At 41.9% G+C, this 17,500-nt stretch overlaps 3 protein-coding genes across 4 annotated transcripts in view; 2 read left to right on the forward strand and 1 right to left on the reverse strand.

The window, feature by feature from the left end:
- lrch3 (leucine-rich repeats and calponin homology (CH) domain containing 3) overlaps positions 1–5,582 on the forward strand; it is a 27,847-nt gene extending 22,265 nt beyond the window's left edge. The window contains exon 21 of the mRNA XM_047822499.1: positions 3,494–5,582. Within this exon, the coding sequence (XP_047678455.1) occupies positions 3,494–3,631 (138 nt within the window). The 3' untranslated portion in view covers positions 3,632–5,582. The remainder of the gene's footprint in view (positions 1–3,493) is intronic.
- An 899-nt stretch (positions 5,583–6,481) lies between these two features.
- Positions 6,482–11,618, reverse strand: iqcg (IQ motif containing G). The gene is made up of 9 exons (XM_027160294.2): positions 11,430–11,618; positions 10,321–10,535; positions 9,418–9,546; positions 9,236–9,317; positions 8,767–8,928; positions 8,598–8,672; positions 8,028–8,159; positions 7,840–7,941; positions 6,482–7,012 (listed from the first exon to the last, which is right to left on the reverse strand). The coding sequence occupies exons 1-9, from the start codon at positions 11,547–11,549 to the stop codon at positions 6,905–6,907; spliced, it is 1,125 nt and encodes a 374-aa protein (XP_027016095.2). The 5' UTR covers positions 11,550–11,618; the 3' UTR covers positions 6,482–6,904.
- A 2,658-nt stretch (positions 11,619–14,276) lies between these two features.
- hipk3b (homeodomain interacting protein kinase 3b) overlaps positions 14,277–17,500 on the forward strand; it is a 36,983-nt gene continuing 33,759 nt past the window's right edge. Inside the window, exon 1 of one of the 2 annotated variants that reach the window (XM_047822272.1) lies at positions 14,277–14,683. The gene's annotated coding sequence lies outside the window, so the exon portion shown is untranslated. The remainder of the gene's footprint in view (positions 14,684–17,500) is intronic. The other variant, XM_027160286.2, reaches the window with a different exon arrangement.

Consider the following 17,500-nt stretch of genomic DNA (forward strand, 5'->3'; position numbering starts at 1 on the left):
CAGACCCACAAGCTGCAAACTACAAGTGAGGATATGATTCACATCGATTAAATACTAAATAAACCAGTTCTTGTGCGTAAACTCAGACATTTTGATACCGACTCGGAAAACGTCTCACTACTTTTAAGGAAGTAGCCATACGTTTATTATTAAACCGATAAGTGCCCCCTGTTCACGTCCAAACCTTTTACGATCTCTTCTTCCAAAGAGCGGATTCGTCGAACTCTTTACCGAGAAACGTTGCTGCTGTTATTTCTGAGCCTTTTTTTTTTTGTATTTTTTTTTTGTTGTTGTCAGCTGCTTTTAGTGCTGTGCATTTCTGAGCGTACAGTAAGGATTGTTTTTAATCTGCAATAATGTATTCGGGGTTTCAGGGTTGAGAAATCGAGGCCTTTTTTGCTCTGTAGATAAAAACGGACTGTTCGGATAGCGTATCTGTAACTCTGAGTTATTTAGATAGCTGGAACGTAGCTTTGAGTATTCCTGTGTGAGACGATCTGAGGGCGAATGACGTGGAACGACGGTTTAAACCAGTGTTTTTCAAACAGCATGTGTGCAGAAGCTCCTCATCAGTACTTACTCTTAGGGCTGGGCGATACGGCTGAAAACTGTATCACGATATCAGTGCTTCGTATCGGTCGATATCGATAATTATTGATCTTTTTTATGACCCATTTAAATAAGGACCGGGAGAAAAATATTAGATTTAAACCTTTTTATTTTAAACTTAACCTTCCTCTGATCAGAATCCCTCGGTTATTAAGACAGAAATGTCAGCAACCAGGAAACCTCCACTAATTATAATGTAAACATAAATCTAAAGTCACAATGAACACTTAACTATTATCTCTTAACATTTAAGGTGCAAAATGAAAGAAAATGTAATAAATGCTTAATAAAGTGTTAAGTATAAACTCATAGAAACTGGCGAGCGGACGTTTCCTCTTTTATTTACAATGTCCGCGCTCGCTGCGGCTCATTTCCTGCTTATCAGTCGCCGGTTACTGAAGCACGAGACGACGATATGGCACAACCGGACATGATACTGTTACATGATTGGCTGTTAGCTTGTCACTCCCTACGTTGCTAGGTTACCATAGAGCGAGCGCCTTTTGTTAATGCAACCAAAAAGCTTCGCAACCTCTGTTTTCTTCGCCGAAGTATAAAATATCGAGCGTTTTATCGAACACATTTTTTATTGATATCGATCACGTGTCTATCGCGATACATATCGTTATCGTTTTATCGCCCAGACCTACTTACTGTAGAATTTTTCAGATTTTATTTTGAAGTACTAATTAGACGTAAGCTACCAGTTCCATCCTTTAGATCCAGTCCAAATAGGACGCTTGTCCTGCTCGCCTGTAATTACACCCGAATCCCAGTCTTTATCGTGCTGCTGGTGACCCCAGGAGATACCTGCATCGATCCAGACAACATAACATGGACGACACGCAGGGTTGTTTTTTTGTAGCATAAACGTCCTAACGAGTTTTTTCGTCTTCTTTTTGATCGCGTTCTGAAAACCGTGTACACCAAAGCGTGTTCCATTTCAATTACCCCGGAAACGAGGTAAAATATATTTACATTTTGGGCGGGAGTAGAAAGATCGGCTCGATATCCGATTCGCCGATTCGCGTTTATGTGGCCTGATGTAAATGGGACAGTTTTAACAAATCAGATAGCTATCGGATCAGAGACAACACACGAAGTGACCGGGTGTAAAAAGGCCCTAAAAGACGGCGCTAAAAAATGTTGACAGTCCGGTCTTAACTGTAGACACCACCCCAAGGTTTGCCTCCACCCTACATTTGGCAGATTAGGACGTGTTCATGGAACCGTTTCAGGTCTGCGTTTCTCAGTGGTGGTTATCTGTAAACATTTTCCTGATTTCTCAGTAATATCTATTGCAGGATGGATGACTTGACTTAAAAGACCGTTACAGCAAATAAGTTTGTGAACCACTGGTTTAAACAGCTTCTGTGTGTGTGTGTGTGTGCGTGTGTGTGTGTGTGTGTGTGTGGTTCTACACACTGTTGCCTAATGTTCTGATAATCCTTTAACTTTGATTCTTCCCAATCTTTTACAATAAAACCGAATCCTTGTCCTTCACTTCCGCTTCCTGATCTTTTGCTTACTGCAATGTTCTTCATCCAGAATCCACCGATTTACTCCCTCCAGCCCGGTCAAACAATGTTGTTCCTCGAAAACGGAGCTCTGTGAATGTAGTGACACTGAGGTCAGGGTTTAACTTTATCTTTACCTGACAGACCTTCCTTTAGTATTAATACAGATTTATGATCCTTTACGTATTCTGCGTGTAATCTGGAGCGAGAGACGGGCTTCTGTACAGCTGTCCTTACTGTAATATAATAACACGGATGTGACCTCATTGTGTTTGGCCACAGTTTAGTTTGAATATTTACAGGGTTTAACAGCTGCTCTTAAATACGTGTGCATGCGCACACGCGCACACACACTCAGAGACAGACACACAGGCTCACACAAAAACACACACACACACACACACACACACACACACTCACTCACTCACTCACAGAGACAGACACGCGGGCTCACACATAAACACACACACTAACAGAGACAGACACTCACACACACTCACACACACTCAGAGACAGACACACAGGCTCACACATACACTCACAGAGAGAGAGAGAGACACACACACACACACACGCGCGCTCAGAGACAGACACACAGGCTCACACAAAGTCACAGACACGCACTCACAGAGACGGACACACAGACTCACACACTCGCGTGCACACACACGCTACTACTGGTACAGTGGAGAGAGTTTAGGTTAAAAACACTGGACTTCTCTCTCTCCTGTTCTCCGATTGGCCCTTTTTACTATTCTGCTTTTCCTCATCCAGGTTTTCCAAACAGTCCCTTTGTTTTGTTCTGTTGTTGTTTGTTGTTGTTGTTTTTGTTGTTTCCCCTTCATTCATCTCTCATGTCTTAATTTTACATAATTTTAGTCTTTATTTTGGACGTGTTTACTTTTTCATTTATTACATTATTGTTTGTATGATTTTTCATTATTTTGTTATCCATTGACCCTTTTTTCCTTTTTATTGTTTTTGTCCCATCCCCCATCTCTCTCTCTCTCTCTCTCTCTCTCTCTCTCTCTCTCTCTCTCTCTCTCTCTCTCTCTCTGGTGTCTCTTTCTGTCTTCCTCTCTCTCTTCTCTCTCTCTCTGTTTCCCTTTCTATGTCTCCATTTATCTGTCTGTCTTTTTCTTTTCTTTCTCTGTCTCTCTTCCCTTGTTTGTTTCTGTCTGTGTCTCTTTCTTTGTCTCTGTCCCATTCTGTTGCTTTCGGTTGCTTTCTTTTTCTTCCTTGCATTTTGTCTTTTCTCTTTCTGTGTATCTCTTTCTGTCTGTCTCTCTCTGTGTCCCTCTCGCTCGCTGTCTCTCTCTCTCTCTCTCTCTCTCTCTCTCTCTCTCTCCATATGCTCTGAATCTCAGAGTCAGCTCTGTCTCCCGCTCCACATCCTTGAGGAGAAAGGTTTGGAGCAGGTTGCAGGGACGGTGCGCGCCTTGCTCGAGCTGGCACCTCAGAAAAACATCACATCACCAATTACCAGCTCCGCCCACTCCATGTAGGACCGCCGGTCACTGGTGGGCGGGGCATCGGCGTGGCCACAGTACACCGTTTACCCAATCCAGTGCTCAACCTGGGCTAAAGAGAGAGCGAAACTGCGCACGGCTTTTAAACCCAATACTGTCCGTCATCCAACACGTCGGTTCATACGTAGAGATGCAGCACTCACTCACTCGCTCGCTCACTTGTTCCACCTGTCACACGAAAGGAAGAGGTGAGCGACTGCAGTGTGGAAAAGAGGAGAGAAGAAGCTGATCATCCATCATGACATACTAAACCATTCAAGCATTCTTCTTCTTTCCTTACATTTTCTTTCTAGGTCACATAATTTTGCACCAATTATTATTATTATTATTATTATTATTATTATTATTATTATAATTATAATCACAGCTGACTCTGGGATGTCAGATCTTTATAATCAGGACGCTTGTCCAAGTTTCACACGTTGGATCTTTAAGTAAAACACACTAACTCACTCGTTGAGCAAAGCTGAAAGCCCGACCTCTTGTTTTATATAGAACCTTAAACGCTGCACAGAGATTTATCAGAAATGTAGCCACCGGGTGACGCTGTTTCCCAAAGACTGAATACCCGCTGTCTAAAATATCTTTATCATAGTTTATATAATAATGAATGGTTTATTAAAATAAAGCAAGGCACTATTTGTGCCATTTTAGGGGACTTAAAAAAAAGATTAAAAAAAAAACATCCGAATATTGAAACACATTTTTTTTTATTTTTTTTTGACGTACAGCCTTGTTTCTAGATCAGTTTTAAATACAGCGCTCGCGTCATGTGGGAGAATTCGGCTGGAAAAAAAACAGGAGAACGTTCGTGATGTCCCGCTTTTAGTTTCAGGTCTTTAACACTAACTGATAGAAACCCAAAAACATTCAATTTGTAGATATGAGATGCGTTTAATTTTCTGTTTAGTTATAAACTTCTGTCGGAAATTTTAGGCCCCCCCCCCCCCCCCACCGAATGCTGTTTTTTCTTCTTCTCCCACATGATGCGAGTGCATTAAAATGTGAATTGTTCATGAAAGGGTTTGGAGGAGACACGAGTGTTGCTTTGCTCGTCTTTGTGTAACAGATCATGCATGAATGAGAGATAAAGGGGAGTGGTTCTTTTTAAGGGGGCGGGGCTAGAATAGACACGCACACACGCGCACACACGTACACCACATGCACAACACACACACACGGTGCTAGACGCTAAGGCTGTAGTCACCACGGCATGGCTTGCTTGTCCATATCTGTGATTCTGTTATCAGAAGCTGGATGTTTGTGTTTGTGGGTTTTTTTTTTTTTTTTTGGTTTTTTTTAGAAAACCATTTCTCCAGGAGGAAAAGAAAAAAATAATTTTTTAGAAGCAGCAGAATGCTGAAATTTTGGCATTCAAATATTCCTTTTTTTTTCTTGTATCCGAAGTTCCACATTTTCCTTATTTATTATCTCAAAGTTCTGAATTATCTCAAAAATCTGTTTTTTTTTGTTTTGTTTTTTTTATCTCCGAATTCTGACTCGTTCTGTGTTTTTTTTTCTCTCCTTTAAATGATCCTTTAAATAAAATGATCTTAACTCGCTCTTAACTCGCGTCCAGTTCCTATCTGTCGTATCTTATTTTTACAATCTCCGTGTTCTAACTGATGACAGACATGATAGAAATCTGTGCTTTTTATTTCTAGCTCTGAACTGTTCGGCAGGACGAACTGAGAGCTTAGTAGGGCGTCGGCTATGAAAACCGGATCGTTCGACGTCAATCTTTATTCAATAAGTTTAACTTTGAGATGCGATCAAATCTTTGAGAGAACACAATTCTGAGAGAAAATCTTTCGATCAGTCAGAATTCTGCTGCTGCCAAAAAGTTTTTTTTTTCCCTACCTAACAGAAATGGAATTCTATATCAGGCCATCGTTAAAAATATTTTGGTTTGCAGTAACAGTAAAAAGAAGGGGGGGGGGGGTCGGTAGGTAGGTCTGTGTTTTTTTTTTTCTTTCAAGTTTCAATGTAAAAAAAAAGAGTGCAATTTTGGTGACTGTGATTACGTAGGTATGACTTTAAACAAATTAGCATATCGTGACGTCACTGACTGGGTCTTCAACCCGTGCCTTCGGGCGCATCATCCCAAACCTTATTTTGATGCTGGGCATTTTTTCCAGAATTTCGTGCCAAGTTAAAGTGGTGTCGAGATGTTTTAATGACTTTTTTTTAGATGTATTATGGCGCCCGAACCCGTTAATATTATTTTATTGCTTTTGTATTAGTTGTTTTAAGAGTAAAAATAATTAATAATAATTGTTCGGTCTTAACGCAAATTTACAACCGGCAAGTCGGTCGGAATTAAAGCAAAAAAAATTGAGTCGGTCATAAATTGACAGGGTCTGTCGGGTTACGGCAAACAAGAATATTTTTAAGGATGACCTTTATATATATATATATATATATTTTTTTTTTTTTTTCGTAAATTTCTCGAAGGCCGTCGTTGCGTCGGCTGCTGAGTGAGAAATAAAGACACGGCATTGCACCTTGGCTGGGTATCTGGGGTGTTCGGTGCTTTGATGAGAACGTTAACGGAGATAAATGAAGCGCAGGCTGAAGGTGATTTCGAGCGGTTTGCGTCAGGAAGCGCTGCTGTAGGTGAATAACGTAGAGGTTTCGGTCAGTGCACTAAAACCTGCCCAGAATTCTTCATAAAGAAATATAAAATTAAATAGGTAAAAAAAAAAAATAAATAAACACTAAAAAAAATAAAACTTTAATATGCATATAAATCCTCTTATTTTAAAATGTTTTAACTTGCTTTTTTAGACCCTGGTGTTTTAAAGAGGGAAGTTAAACACGTATAGATGCTTTTTGTATAATTTTTTTATTTGTTATATTTTGACCCAGGGTTTTTTTTCCCCCCAGCAGAAATGATGTCGTCCCTTCTGCAGGGTTTTCACCTGCGTGTCTGTACAGTAAATTAATGCATTCCATACGTTTACAAGTATGTACGCTGACCACACACACACACACACACACACACACGGATGCACTACATACTTCGATCTAACAGCATGGACATTCTCAGTCTCTATCTTTTTTTTTTTTTTTTTTTTTTTTTTTTTTTTTTTTTTTTTTTTTTGTGTGTCCCATTAAATCATTTACTGTAATGTCATGAAATTAGTTAATATTAAAAGTATTTTCTGAACATTTGGATTTATTATAAAATGAAGTAATAAAAGTTCCCATTTCTGCTACGTGTCTGATTTATTTTCCCCTTTTATCGCTTCACTTCTTCTTCCCTTTTTTGCTGTCCTTTTTCTGTTTGGGTTTCTTGGGCTTTTTAAAGGGGCCGAGACATTTTCTGACCAACATTCCTCTCCACCACGACTGGATCTGCACAGAAATAAACAATAACGTTAATTGGTGTCTGGTTTAGAGCAGTTAAAGGTGAGGTCTCCGATTTTTGAAAGCCAATGTTGACATATAAAATCACCAAAACAAACACGCCCCTAACCCAAATGGATCCCACCCCTGTATCGATAGCTCCGCCCACACATACGTACGTAACCCAGGCGACTAACAGAAAGAAACGTGTCTTTATCATAGCTGAAGGGAAGAACAATACGATTGTAGATAAACAAACAAGCAAAAATGCCACACAAGCATAATGATGTAAAGGACAAAGGCATATATTAGTTCTGTGTAACAAAGCAAAACCAACGTTACTCACCTATCAAGAAGGAAAAAGCGCCTCGGCGTCTTAAGTAAAGTCGCCCACATATTCACAGGTCGGAGTTTCCCGAGTCAGTAACTCCTGAGCTAAACGCTGTTACTACACAAAACGCCCCAACAGGTTCTGCCGTAATACTTGCCTGGGTTATACATGGGTTACACTTGTCTGGTGTATGTGTGGGCGGAGCTATCAAAAAAGGGGTGTGACCCGTTTGTGTTAGGGGCGTGTTTGTTTTGGTGATTTCGAATGTCAACATATATATGAGATGATTCCAGATATTGATGATTCTCTATTCCTGTGTATTTATTTGACATTCGTTCGCCTTCTTTCCTGACGGACTTTTTCCGATCTGTATTTTCGAACAAAGCTTTAACTTTTTTCGATTAGTTTCTCTGCTGAAAATAAACCGTTCGAATTTGTCACACATCCTAAAGAGAAGCAAAAGACGCTCGATTCTGAAGCGTAGAAACATCAGACTGATGTTCACCTTTATAGCCGCTTTCTTCTGCAGCTGTTCTGTCTCCAGCTGTTTGCGCAGCTCCTCCTTCTCCTGTCTGTCCTCGATAATCACCTGCTCGCAGTCTCGGTACTGAAGAAACAAATAAAACAAACGAAGCCTGGTTAATGCTGGTGTGCAGCCCAGTGATGATGTGATGTGATCTCCATCATACTGACCTTCTTGGCCAGGTCCTGTAACTGTGCCAGGTTGCTTGACTTGTTGGACTTTACGGCGTTCAGCTCTCGCTGTTTGTCCTCCGTGTCTTTATCGTAGCGCTCCATCCAGTAATCCAGCTGTTTCTCTAGACTCTTGGGGCACGAACACACGCTTGTTACACGTTATTTAGCTACAGAGGGAAACGAATCTGATCATTCTGTCCAACTCGGGGGGGGGCGCCTTTGATCATCACTTTGTTCGATGATTTACATTCACTCGGTTTAAAGACCTGGTTTTTATGAAGTAATTAATTTTTTAAAGCGGCAGTATGCGATCTCTGCTTCCTGTACGTTGAGCTATGGAACACTTTCATAATGATGAGTTCATCTCAAATATCTTATGAGATATAAAGCTTTTGGGGGAAAAAAAAAATCTAGAAAAGGCTTATATCTGTCTTCAGGTTTTTACAAAATGGTCTGATGACTCCACGTTTAGATAAACACCGAGTAGGCGGCTTAATTAATCGACACCTTCTTACCAGTCAGAGATCAGAACGCTGCGTCTGTAACGTAGGATCCTTGTAAACTTACCGCCTGAGTGTTTTTAAGGAAAACCTCCAGCTCTTTGTTGGCCTTTTCCTCGTCTGTTATCTTCGTCTTCAGCATCTGCTGGTGGAAAAAACTTCATTAGCCAACTTTGTTAGGAATTTAACGAAACATACAGAATAAAACACACACACACACACACACACACACTCGCCTCTATCTGAGCTGTGAGCTGCCCCTCGATGTGGCTGTTCAGTTTCTCTCCCTGATAGACGAGTAGCTGCGTGCTGTTGCTCCTGTACTTCTCCCGCAGGTTTTTCTTCACTTTCTGCTCCTGCAGCAGATCTTCAAGGTGAGCCACCATTTTGTCGCTCTCCTGCACCGTCAAAGACATGATGCACATCCAACACTGCGCTTCTACAAGTTCCATAAAGTGTGTTTATGGAAGTCCAGGATTTTTTTAAAGAAAGAGATCCAAAACAAATCGTTAAACTGAAACAAACACGTCTGAGGTTGCTGAAGTGAAACACGTCGTGTCTGTCCAAACACCTGACACTGGAGACTCCTTCCATAAATGTTACAATAACATGGAGGGTCTATTTTGTAAATTGGTTGACATGAAGCAGCTGTAGACTCGATGAGGTGCTCGAGCGAGCGCATTAATCTGACCTGGGTGTGATTACCTGAATCTGGAGCTTTGTTTCTTTGTTGATGTCCAGTAGCTGTTTCTGCAGGGTTTTGATCCTGAGACGATCCTCTGCTTCACTGCAGGTCAGACGTTCAGTGTTTATGTTAAGAATGAACCGAATTGTGTGACGTTATGTCTCAGTAAACTCAGGTAAGCGTTTTAGGATCATGACCAGACCTTTGGATTATATCCTGCAGCTGAGCTTTGGTCCTCTTCTGTTCGTCCACGGTGTGGATCAGGCTGGAGAAGGTTCCTTCTTCCTTCAGTTCTGTCAGCAGTTCGCAGATCAGCCGAGCCACAAACCTCCTGCGTGGGAATCGGATTTGTTCTGTCACGATTTACACGTTCTGTCGGCAGTTCGCTTTGTGTGTGTGTGTGGACGTGTTTGTCCATATATGTCTGTATGTGTGTCCGTGTCTGTGTCCTCTTTCTCTCTCTCTGTCTGTCTGTCTGTCTGTCTGTCTCTCTGTATCCAGTGTTGTATGTGTGTGTCATGTTAAGCTTTGTGTATGTGTGACTGTGTGTGTGTGTCATGTTATGTTTTGCTTATGTTTTGGTGTGTGTATGTGAGTGTATGTGTGTGTATGTTATGTTGTGTGTATGGAGTGTGTGTGTGTCATGTTATGTGTTTTGTGTCTGTTTTGGTGTGTGTGTGTGTGTGTGTGTGTGTGCCTGTGTGTGTCATGTTATGTGTTTTGTGTATGTTTTGGTGTGTGTGTGTGTGTGCTTGTGTGTGTCATGTCATGCATTTTGTGTATGTTTTGGTGTGTGTGTCATGTCTTCACTGACATGTTCATCATTTCCCTGAGCAGTGCTGTTGTTCCTACGTTCCTCAAGACAACCACCATTGTCCCCGTCCCAAAGAGATCTACAGTGTCCTGCCTCAGTGACTTCAGCTATATATGGTTGTAATGACAATAAAAGCTTCTTGACTTGCCTTGTTATGTGTTTTGCGTATGTTTTGGTGTGTGTGTGTGTGTGTGTCATGTGTTTTGCGTATGTCTTGGGGGTTGTGTGTGTGTGTCGTGTGTTTTGCGTATGTTTTGGGGTTTGTGTGTGTCCGTATCTGTGCCCCCTCACCGGTCACTCTGCACCTTGGTGATGTAATCAGATGAGATCGGACTGTCCATCAGCATGTGCTCCAGTTCCCTCTGTGTCCTGTGGAGCTCGTGTACAGCCTCATGTACAGCCTGAGACTCACCGCTGCCCTCAACCTGACCTTCACGAGCCTCCTTCAGGTGAAGCTCAGCAGCTCTGTTGTGCTGCAGGACCATGCTGATGTGCTCTGAGATGACCTTAAGAATAAACACACCACCTTTTAGCTCCTCTTCTCATCCTGGGCTTACACAGGTTTATTATTCAGGCTTAGAAGATATGAGAAGGTAAAGAAGTAAAAAACAAGAATTCAGCAGCTGCTGTGTAACTTTATACAGCATTTATGGAAGGAGTAAATTTCATGAGAAAGAAAGGAATGAGGTTAAGTGAAGGATGGATGTAATGGATGGATGCATGTAATGGATGGATGTAATAGATGTAATGGATGGATGCATGTAATGGATGGATGTGATAGATGTAATGGATGTGATGGAGGTGATGCATGTAATGGATGGATTTAATGAATGGATGTGATGCATGCAATGGATGTAATGGATGGATGCATGTAATGGATGAAATGGATGGATGGATGTAATGGATGGATGCATGTAATGGATGAAATGGATGGATGGATGTAATGGATGGATGTAATGAATGTAATGTATACATGTAATTAATGGATGCATGTAATGGATGTAATGGATAGATGCATGTAATGGATGGATGTAATGGATAGATGCATGTAATGGATGTAATGGATGCATTTAATGGATGGATGTAATGGATAGATGCATGTAATGGATGGATGGATGTAATGGATGCATTTAATGGATGGATGTAGTGGGTGTAATGGATAGATGTAATGAATGTAATGTATGCATGTAATTAATGGATGCATGTAACGGATGGATGGATGCATGTAATGAATGTAATGGATAGATGCATGTAATGGATGTGATGGATGGATGCATGTATATATATAAGATAAATAAACATCTGATTAAAAAGTAGAAAACTAAGACAAAGTAACTGAACATGTCCCTGTCTTTACTGTCCTGCGGTATAAAGGAGGAGTTTAATGTGAATGTCCTCACTGTAGTGGCGGCTCTTGTGTCCCTGTGAGTCCCGGATATGATGTTTCCCAACACGGTGAGCTGATCAGCGCAGTCCTGCAGCACCGCACACACCCTCATCATCATCATCACACTCATCATCACAACACAACGCTGTCTCTGTACACACACGCGGCTCCTGGATATACAACAGATTCTGATTCTGCTTCGGAAAGTGCAGCGCGTCTCTCGGTCGTCATGGTAGCACGTTTTTACGTAAACACGTTTTTACGCGACGCGACAAAACGCGGAAGTGTAAAAAAAAATACATCTAAGGTTTCCAGGCGTCAAAAGCAAAAAGTGTTGGTAATAGAAATGTTTTACAGAATAGAGACGTGAATAAATACATCATAAATATATTAAATAGTTGTTCTGTTTGGACACGTGAATTATTATACAGAGGAAAATGGAGCAGAATTTTATTAATAAAGATGTGAGGCATAAATTATACATATACATAAATATAATTTAATTATACATATACATAGTTAATTATACATAGACATACATATTATTATAGACTTGTTAATTTTCTGGGGAAATGTGTGTAAGATTTATTGCACTATTTAGCAAAATTAATATTTTTTTAATATATATTAGATATATATTATATATATTAAAAAGTATTTTTAAGTGTGTGAGAATAATAATAATAATAATAATAATAATAATAATAATAATAATTGTAACACAATAAATTAATAAAACGATAATAATTTACTGTCAGACTGAGTAATATGAGGTGTTTATTTGTTGTTTCAACCCTTTGTTAACATACTTTTTTATTTTAAAAGCCACAGGATTGAGGAAATATATTCTTATATGTAAAACACTGATCTGAGACCTGAGCAGATAAAACACTAAACTGTTCAGTAGACAATGTTCAGGATTTACAGACATGTCACAGAAAAGAAACTTTCTGAACAGTACAACTGTAATCCCGTTTCCTAACAGCAGAGGGCAGCAAGTAACGTCCCTTAGCAGACAGACTGATCAAATCGAGCTCAGAGCTGCCGATGGAGGCAGTGTTTAAGTGAAACCTGACTCAGAGTGACTCAGTGACTCACTCACTAATGATTCATGGAAACAGGTGGACTTGTAATGCACAAGACATTAAATGTAGTCAGATTATAATAATTTCTCCTCTGCAAATTTTTCTTCTTTCTTCTATATTTATCAAAGGCTGGAAAACATGCAACAGTCTGAAATATGCTTATAAATGCACGAACATATTGAAATAAAAATATAAATAAAATGTGTGTGTGTGTGTGTGTGTGTGTGTGTGTGTGTGTGTGTGTGTGTGTGTGTGTGTGTGTGTTGACTGTTGATGTAAATGCTTTAAAATGTGATGTTTGCATCCACAAACCCTCCTCCTCCTCTTCCTTATTCTCCTCCTCCTCTCCCCCTCCTTCTTCCTCTTCTTCCTTGCTCTGTGTTTGATTACTCCATGTTTGATTGCCTTGTGTTCCATTGCTCTGTGTTTGATTGCTCTGTGTTTGATTACTCCATGTTTGTGCTCTGTGTGTTGTGCTCTGTGTTTGATTACTCTGTGTTTGATTGCTCTGTGTTTAATTGCTCTGTGTTTGATTGCTCTGTGTTTGATTACTCTATGAATGATTGCTGTGTTTGATAACTCTGTGTTCTGTGTTTGATTGCTCTGTGTTTGATTACTCCATGTTTGATTGCCTTGTGTTCCATTGCTGTGTTTGATTGCTCTGTGTGTTGTGCTCTGTGTGTTGTGCTCTGTGTTCGATTGCTCTGTGTTTGATTACTCTGTGTTTGATTGCTCTTTGTTTAATTGCTCTGTGTTTGATTACTCTATGAATGATTGCTGTGTTTGATTACTCTCTGCTCTGTTTTTGATTGCTCTGTGTTTGTTTACTCCATGTTTGATTGCTCTTTGTTTAATTGCTCTGTGTTTGATTACTCTATGAATGATTGCTGTGTTTGATAACTCTGTGTTCTGTGTTTGATTGCTCTGTGTTTGATTACTCCATGTTTGATTGCCTTGTGTTCCATTGCTGTGTTTGATTGCTCTGTGTGTTGTGCTCTGTGTGTTGTGCTCTGTGTTCGATTGCTCTGTGTTCGATTACTCTGTGTTTGATTGCTCTTTGTTTAATTGCTCTGTGTTTGATTACTCTATGAATGATTGCTGTGTTTGATTACTCTCTGCTCTGTTTTTGATTGCTCTGTGTTGTTTACTCCATGTTTGATTGCTCTTTGTTTAATTGCTCTGTGTTTGATTACTCTATGAATGATTGCTGTGTTTGATAACTCTGTGTTCTGTGTTTGATTGCTCTGTGTTTGATTACTCCATGTTTGATTGCCTTGTGTTCCATTGCTGTGTTTGATTGCTCTGTGTGTTGTGCTCTGTGTGTTGTGCTCTGTGTTCGATTGCTCTGTGTTTGATTACTCTGTGTTTGATTGCTCTTTGTTTAATTGCTCTGTGTTTGATTACTCTATGAATGATTGCTGTGTTTGATTACTCTCTGCTCTGTTTTTGATTGCTCTGTGTTTGTTTACTCCATGTTTGATTGCTTTTTTTAATTGCTCTGTGTTTGATTAGTCCATGAATGATTACTCTGTTTGTTTGATTACTCCATGAATGATTGCTCTGTGTTCGATTGCTCTGTGTTTGATTACTCCATGTTTGATGTTTGAAAATGGATGGATGATTGCTCTGTGTTTGTGCTCTGTGTTTGATTGCTGTGTTTGATTAGTCCATGAATGATTACTCTGTTTGTTTGATTACTCCATGAATGATTGCTCTGTGTTCGATTACTCCATGTTTGTTTGCTCCGTGTTTGATTGCTCTGCGTTCGATTGCTCCGTGTTTGATTATTCCGTGTTTGATTACTCTGTGTCCGTTTGCTCAGGTCTGCGCTGAGTGACATAAAGTCGAAACATAATCTCGGCGCAGCTGAGAGAGGGAGAGTGTGTGTGTGTGTGTGTGAGTGAGTGAGAAAGTGAGTGATGAGTGTGTGTGTGTGTGAGAGAGAGTGTGTGAGCGCAGAGATGAGATGAGCGCAGAGATGCCGCGCTACGAGCCCATGCAGCAGCAGCAGCAGCAGCAGCACCGTGCTGATGTCACCAGCAGTAGCCGGACGGAGCGTCACACACACTGCTGTTGTTGTGCAGGAGCGCAGTGATGATGGCAGCAGCACACACACATGTACACGCGTGTATAAAATGTCCGGAGAAACAGTGGAGATAAACAACTGTTACTCTACGTGAAGGTAAGAGCTTTATCCACCCGTCTGTACTCTGCGTGTCAAATACACACGTGACCTGGTGAACTAGCTGCTTGTTTTCTTTTCACACCTGTATTAGAACAGACCACGCCCACTACACTGTTATTGGCCGGTAAAATCTCGCGTCCTACGCCAGGAATGGCTGAGCTCGCTTTTTGATTGACAGGTCGTCTGTGATGCTAAGGATTATCCAATCGTAAAAAGGGGGCAGGGCTTATCGAGAAACGGGTGGGAAAAGAACGGTGTTTATTGCTTGCTAGCTAGCTAATGATATTTACGTTTCTTTCCTGATGACACATTTAAATGTTGGACAATCTGTAAAATCCGTGAGGCTGTGACTCTGTGAGTCCGTGACTCTGAGTCCGTGACTCTGTGACTCTGTTTATCCGCTAATATATAAGTTGGAGTTAAATCCGTCTGTAACTCGGAGCAGAAACACCAGAGTTATAAATGATCCACACGGCTGTTATTCATGTGCACAACGCTGTATGTAGTGGAATAACGCGTCCTGAACACTCCATAAACACGCCGACGTGGTCTAATCACACGTGTGTCACGTGTCAAGCGTTACACCACGTTCCTTTTATCTGCTCTGATGTGTTGATCAGGAAACAGCGCTATTTATAACCCGCACTGTTACACGTCCATAACCGCGTGATACGGGCTATAAAGTGCACAGAAGCCGTTATAACGTCCTTATGAAGGAGGGGCGGGGGGGGGTGAGTGACGGTGTGTTTAATGTGTAAAACATAAAGCACTGACACTAATGTAAACACCGGGTTGCCAGATCTGTGCGTTTAAATGGACTCCTGAAGCACATAGATGTGTTAGAGCACAGAGATTCATAAATAAATGTACATTTATAATGTTTTCCTGTTCTTCAGTATAATTTGTGTCCAGTCTATTAGTCATTTTATGTAGTTTGTAGCCTCGATGACGTGAGTGTTGAGATTAAGTTTAATATAAATAAATAAATGTAATTTGGTTTATTAATTAAAATGGAATAAAACTTGTCGGGTGAAGAGAGTTAAGTTATATGGTGATCTGGCAACCCAGTGGACAGTTAAAAATGATGAACTTGTTGACTTTTTGCTGACAGGAAGGTTGTGTTTGTATCCTGTAAAAACACACACACACACACACACACACACACACACACACACACACACTGCTGTGAGGAACGAGTTCATTTAGTGACAGGAAGTGCAGCCTGAGTCACACAATAGTTTATAGTTTTTCTTGTAAGTGAACTAATCATGTCATAATCATGTCATAATCATGTTATAATCATGTTACCTGCTCGACACATTAACTCTCTTATATAAATATCCCAGGAGATCAGCAGTTAGAATAAACACTGGTGTTTGTGCCAAGCTTCAAGTCACTGAGCTGGACACTGACATGAATAAGGAGGTGAAGAGCTGATCCTAATGTGTCTGCGTGTGTGTGTGTGTGTGTGTGTCTGCGTGTGTGTGTGTGTGTGTCTGCGTGTGTGTGTGTGTGTCTGCGTGTGTGTGTGTGTGTCTGCGTGTGTGTGTGTCTGCGTGTGTGTGTGTCTGCGTGTGTGTGTGTCTGCGTGTGTGTGTGTCTGCGTGTGTGTGTGTCTGCGTGTGTGTGTGTCTGCGTGTGTGTGTGTCTGCACGCGTGTGTGTGTGTCTGCGTGTGTGTGTGTCTGCACGCGTGTGTGTGTGTCTGCGTGCGTGTGTGTGTCTGCGCGCGCGCGCGTGTGTGTCTGCGTGTGTGTGTGTCTGCGTGTGTGTGTGTCTGCGTGTGTGTGTGTCTGCGTGTGTGTGTGTCTGCACGCGTGTGTGTGTGTCTGCGCGCGTGTGTGTGTCTGCGCGCGCGCGTGTGTGTGTGTGTGTGTCTGCGTGTGTGTGTGTGTCTGCGTGTGTGTGTGTGTCTGCGTGTGTGTGTGTGTCTGCGTGTGTGTGTGTGTGTCTGCGTGTGTGTGTGTCTGCGTGTGTGTGTGTCTGCGTGTGTGTGTGTCTGCGTGTGTGTGTGTCTGCGTGTGTGTGTGTGTGTGTGTGTCTGCGTGCGTGTGTGTCTGCGTGTCTGCTTGTGTGTCTGCGTATCTGCGTTGGTGTGTGTGTCTGTGTGTGTCTGCGTGTGTGTGTTTGCGTGTGTATGTGTGTCTGCTTGTGTGTTTGCGTGTGTCTGCGCGTGCGTGTGTCTGCGCGTGCGTGTGTCTGCGTGTCTGCTTGTGTGTCTGCGTATCTGCGTTGGTGTGTGTGTCTGTGTGTGTCTGCGTGTGTGTGTTTGCGTGTGTATGTGTGTCTGCTTGTGTGTTTGCGTGTGTCTGCGCGTGCGTGTGTCTGCGCGTGCGTGTGTCTGCGCGTGCGTGTGTCTGCGCGTGCGTGTGTCTGCGCGTGCGTGTGTCTGCGCGTGCGTGTGTCTGCGCGTGCGTGTGTCTGCGCGTGTGTGTCTGCGCGTGTGTGTTTGCATGTCTGCGTGTGTGTGTTTGCGTGTCTGCGTGTGTGTTTGCGTGTCTGCGTGTGTGTGTGTGTGTCTGCGTGTGTGTGTGTGTGTCTGCGTGTGTGTGTGTGTGTCTGCGTGTGTGTGTGTGTGTCTGCGTGTGTGTGTGTGTGTCTGCGTGTGTGTGTGTGTGTCTGCGTGTGTGTGTGTGTCTGCGTGTGTGTCTGCGTGTGTGTCTGCGTGTGTGTCTGCGTGTGTGTCTGCGTGTGTGTGTCTGCGTGTGTGTGTCTGCGTGTGTGTGTCTGCGTGTGTGTCTGCGTGTGTGTCTGCGTGTGTGTCTGCGTGTGTGTCTGCGTGTGTGTCTGCGTGTGTGTCTGCGTGTGTGTGTCT

The sequence above is a fragment of the Tachysurus fulvidraco genome, chromosome 13 (genome assembly GCF_022655615.1).
Source record: "Tachysurus fulvidraco isolate hzauxx_2018 chromosome 13, HZAU_PFXX_2.0, whole genome shotgun sequence".
NCBI classification, from domain to species: Eukaryota; Metazoa; Chordata; class Actinopteri; order Siluriformes; family Bagridae; genus Tachysurus; species Tachysurus fulvidraco.

Excerpts from the sequence above, each read along its gene's own strand:
- iqcg (XM_027160294.2), bottom strand. The coding sequence starts at position 11,549 with ATGATGAGTGTGATGATGATGATGAGGGTGTGTGCGGTGCTGCAGGAC. Across the intron at positions 9,547-10,320 it reads ACCAAGGTGCAGAGTGACCG|GAGGTTTGTGGCTCGGCTGA; the intron begins GTGAGGGGGCAC and ends ATTCCCACGCAG. Across the intron at positions 8,160-8,597 it reads TCCTTAAAAACACTCAGGCG|AGTCTAGAGAAACAGCTGGA; the intron begins GTAAGTTTACAA and ends TCGTGCCCCAAG.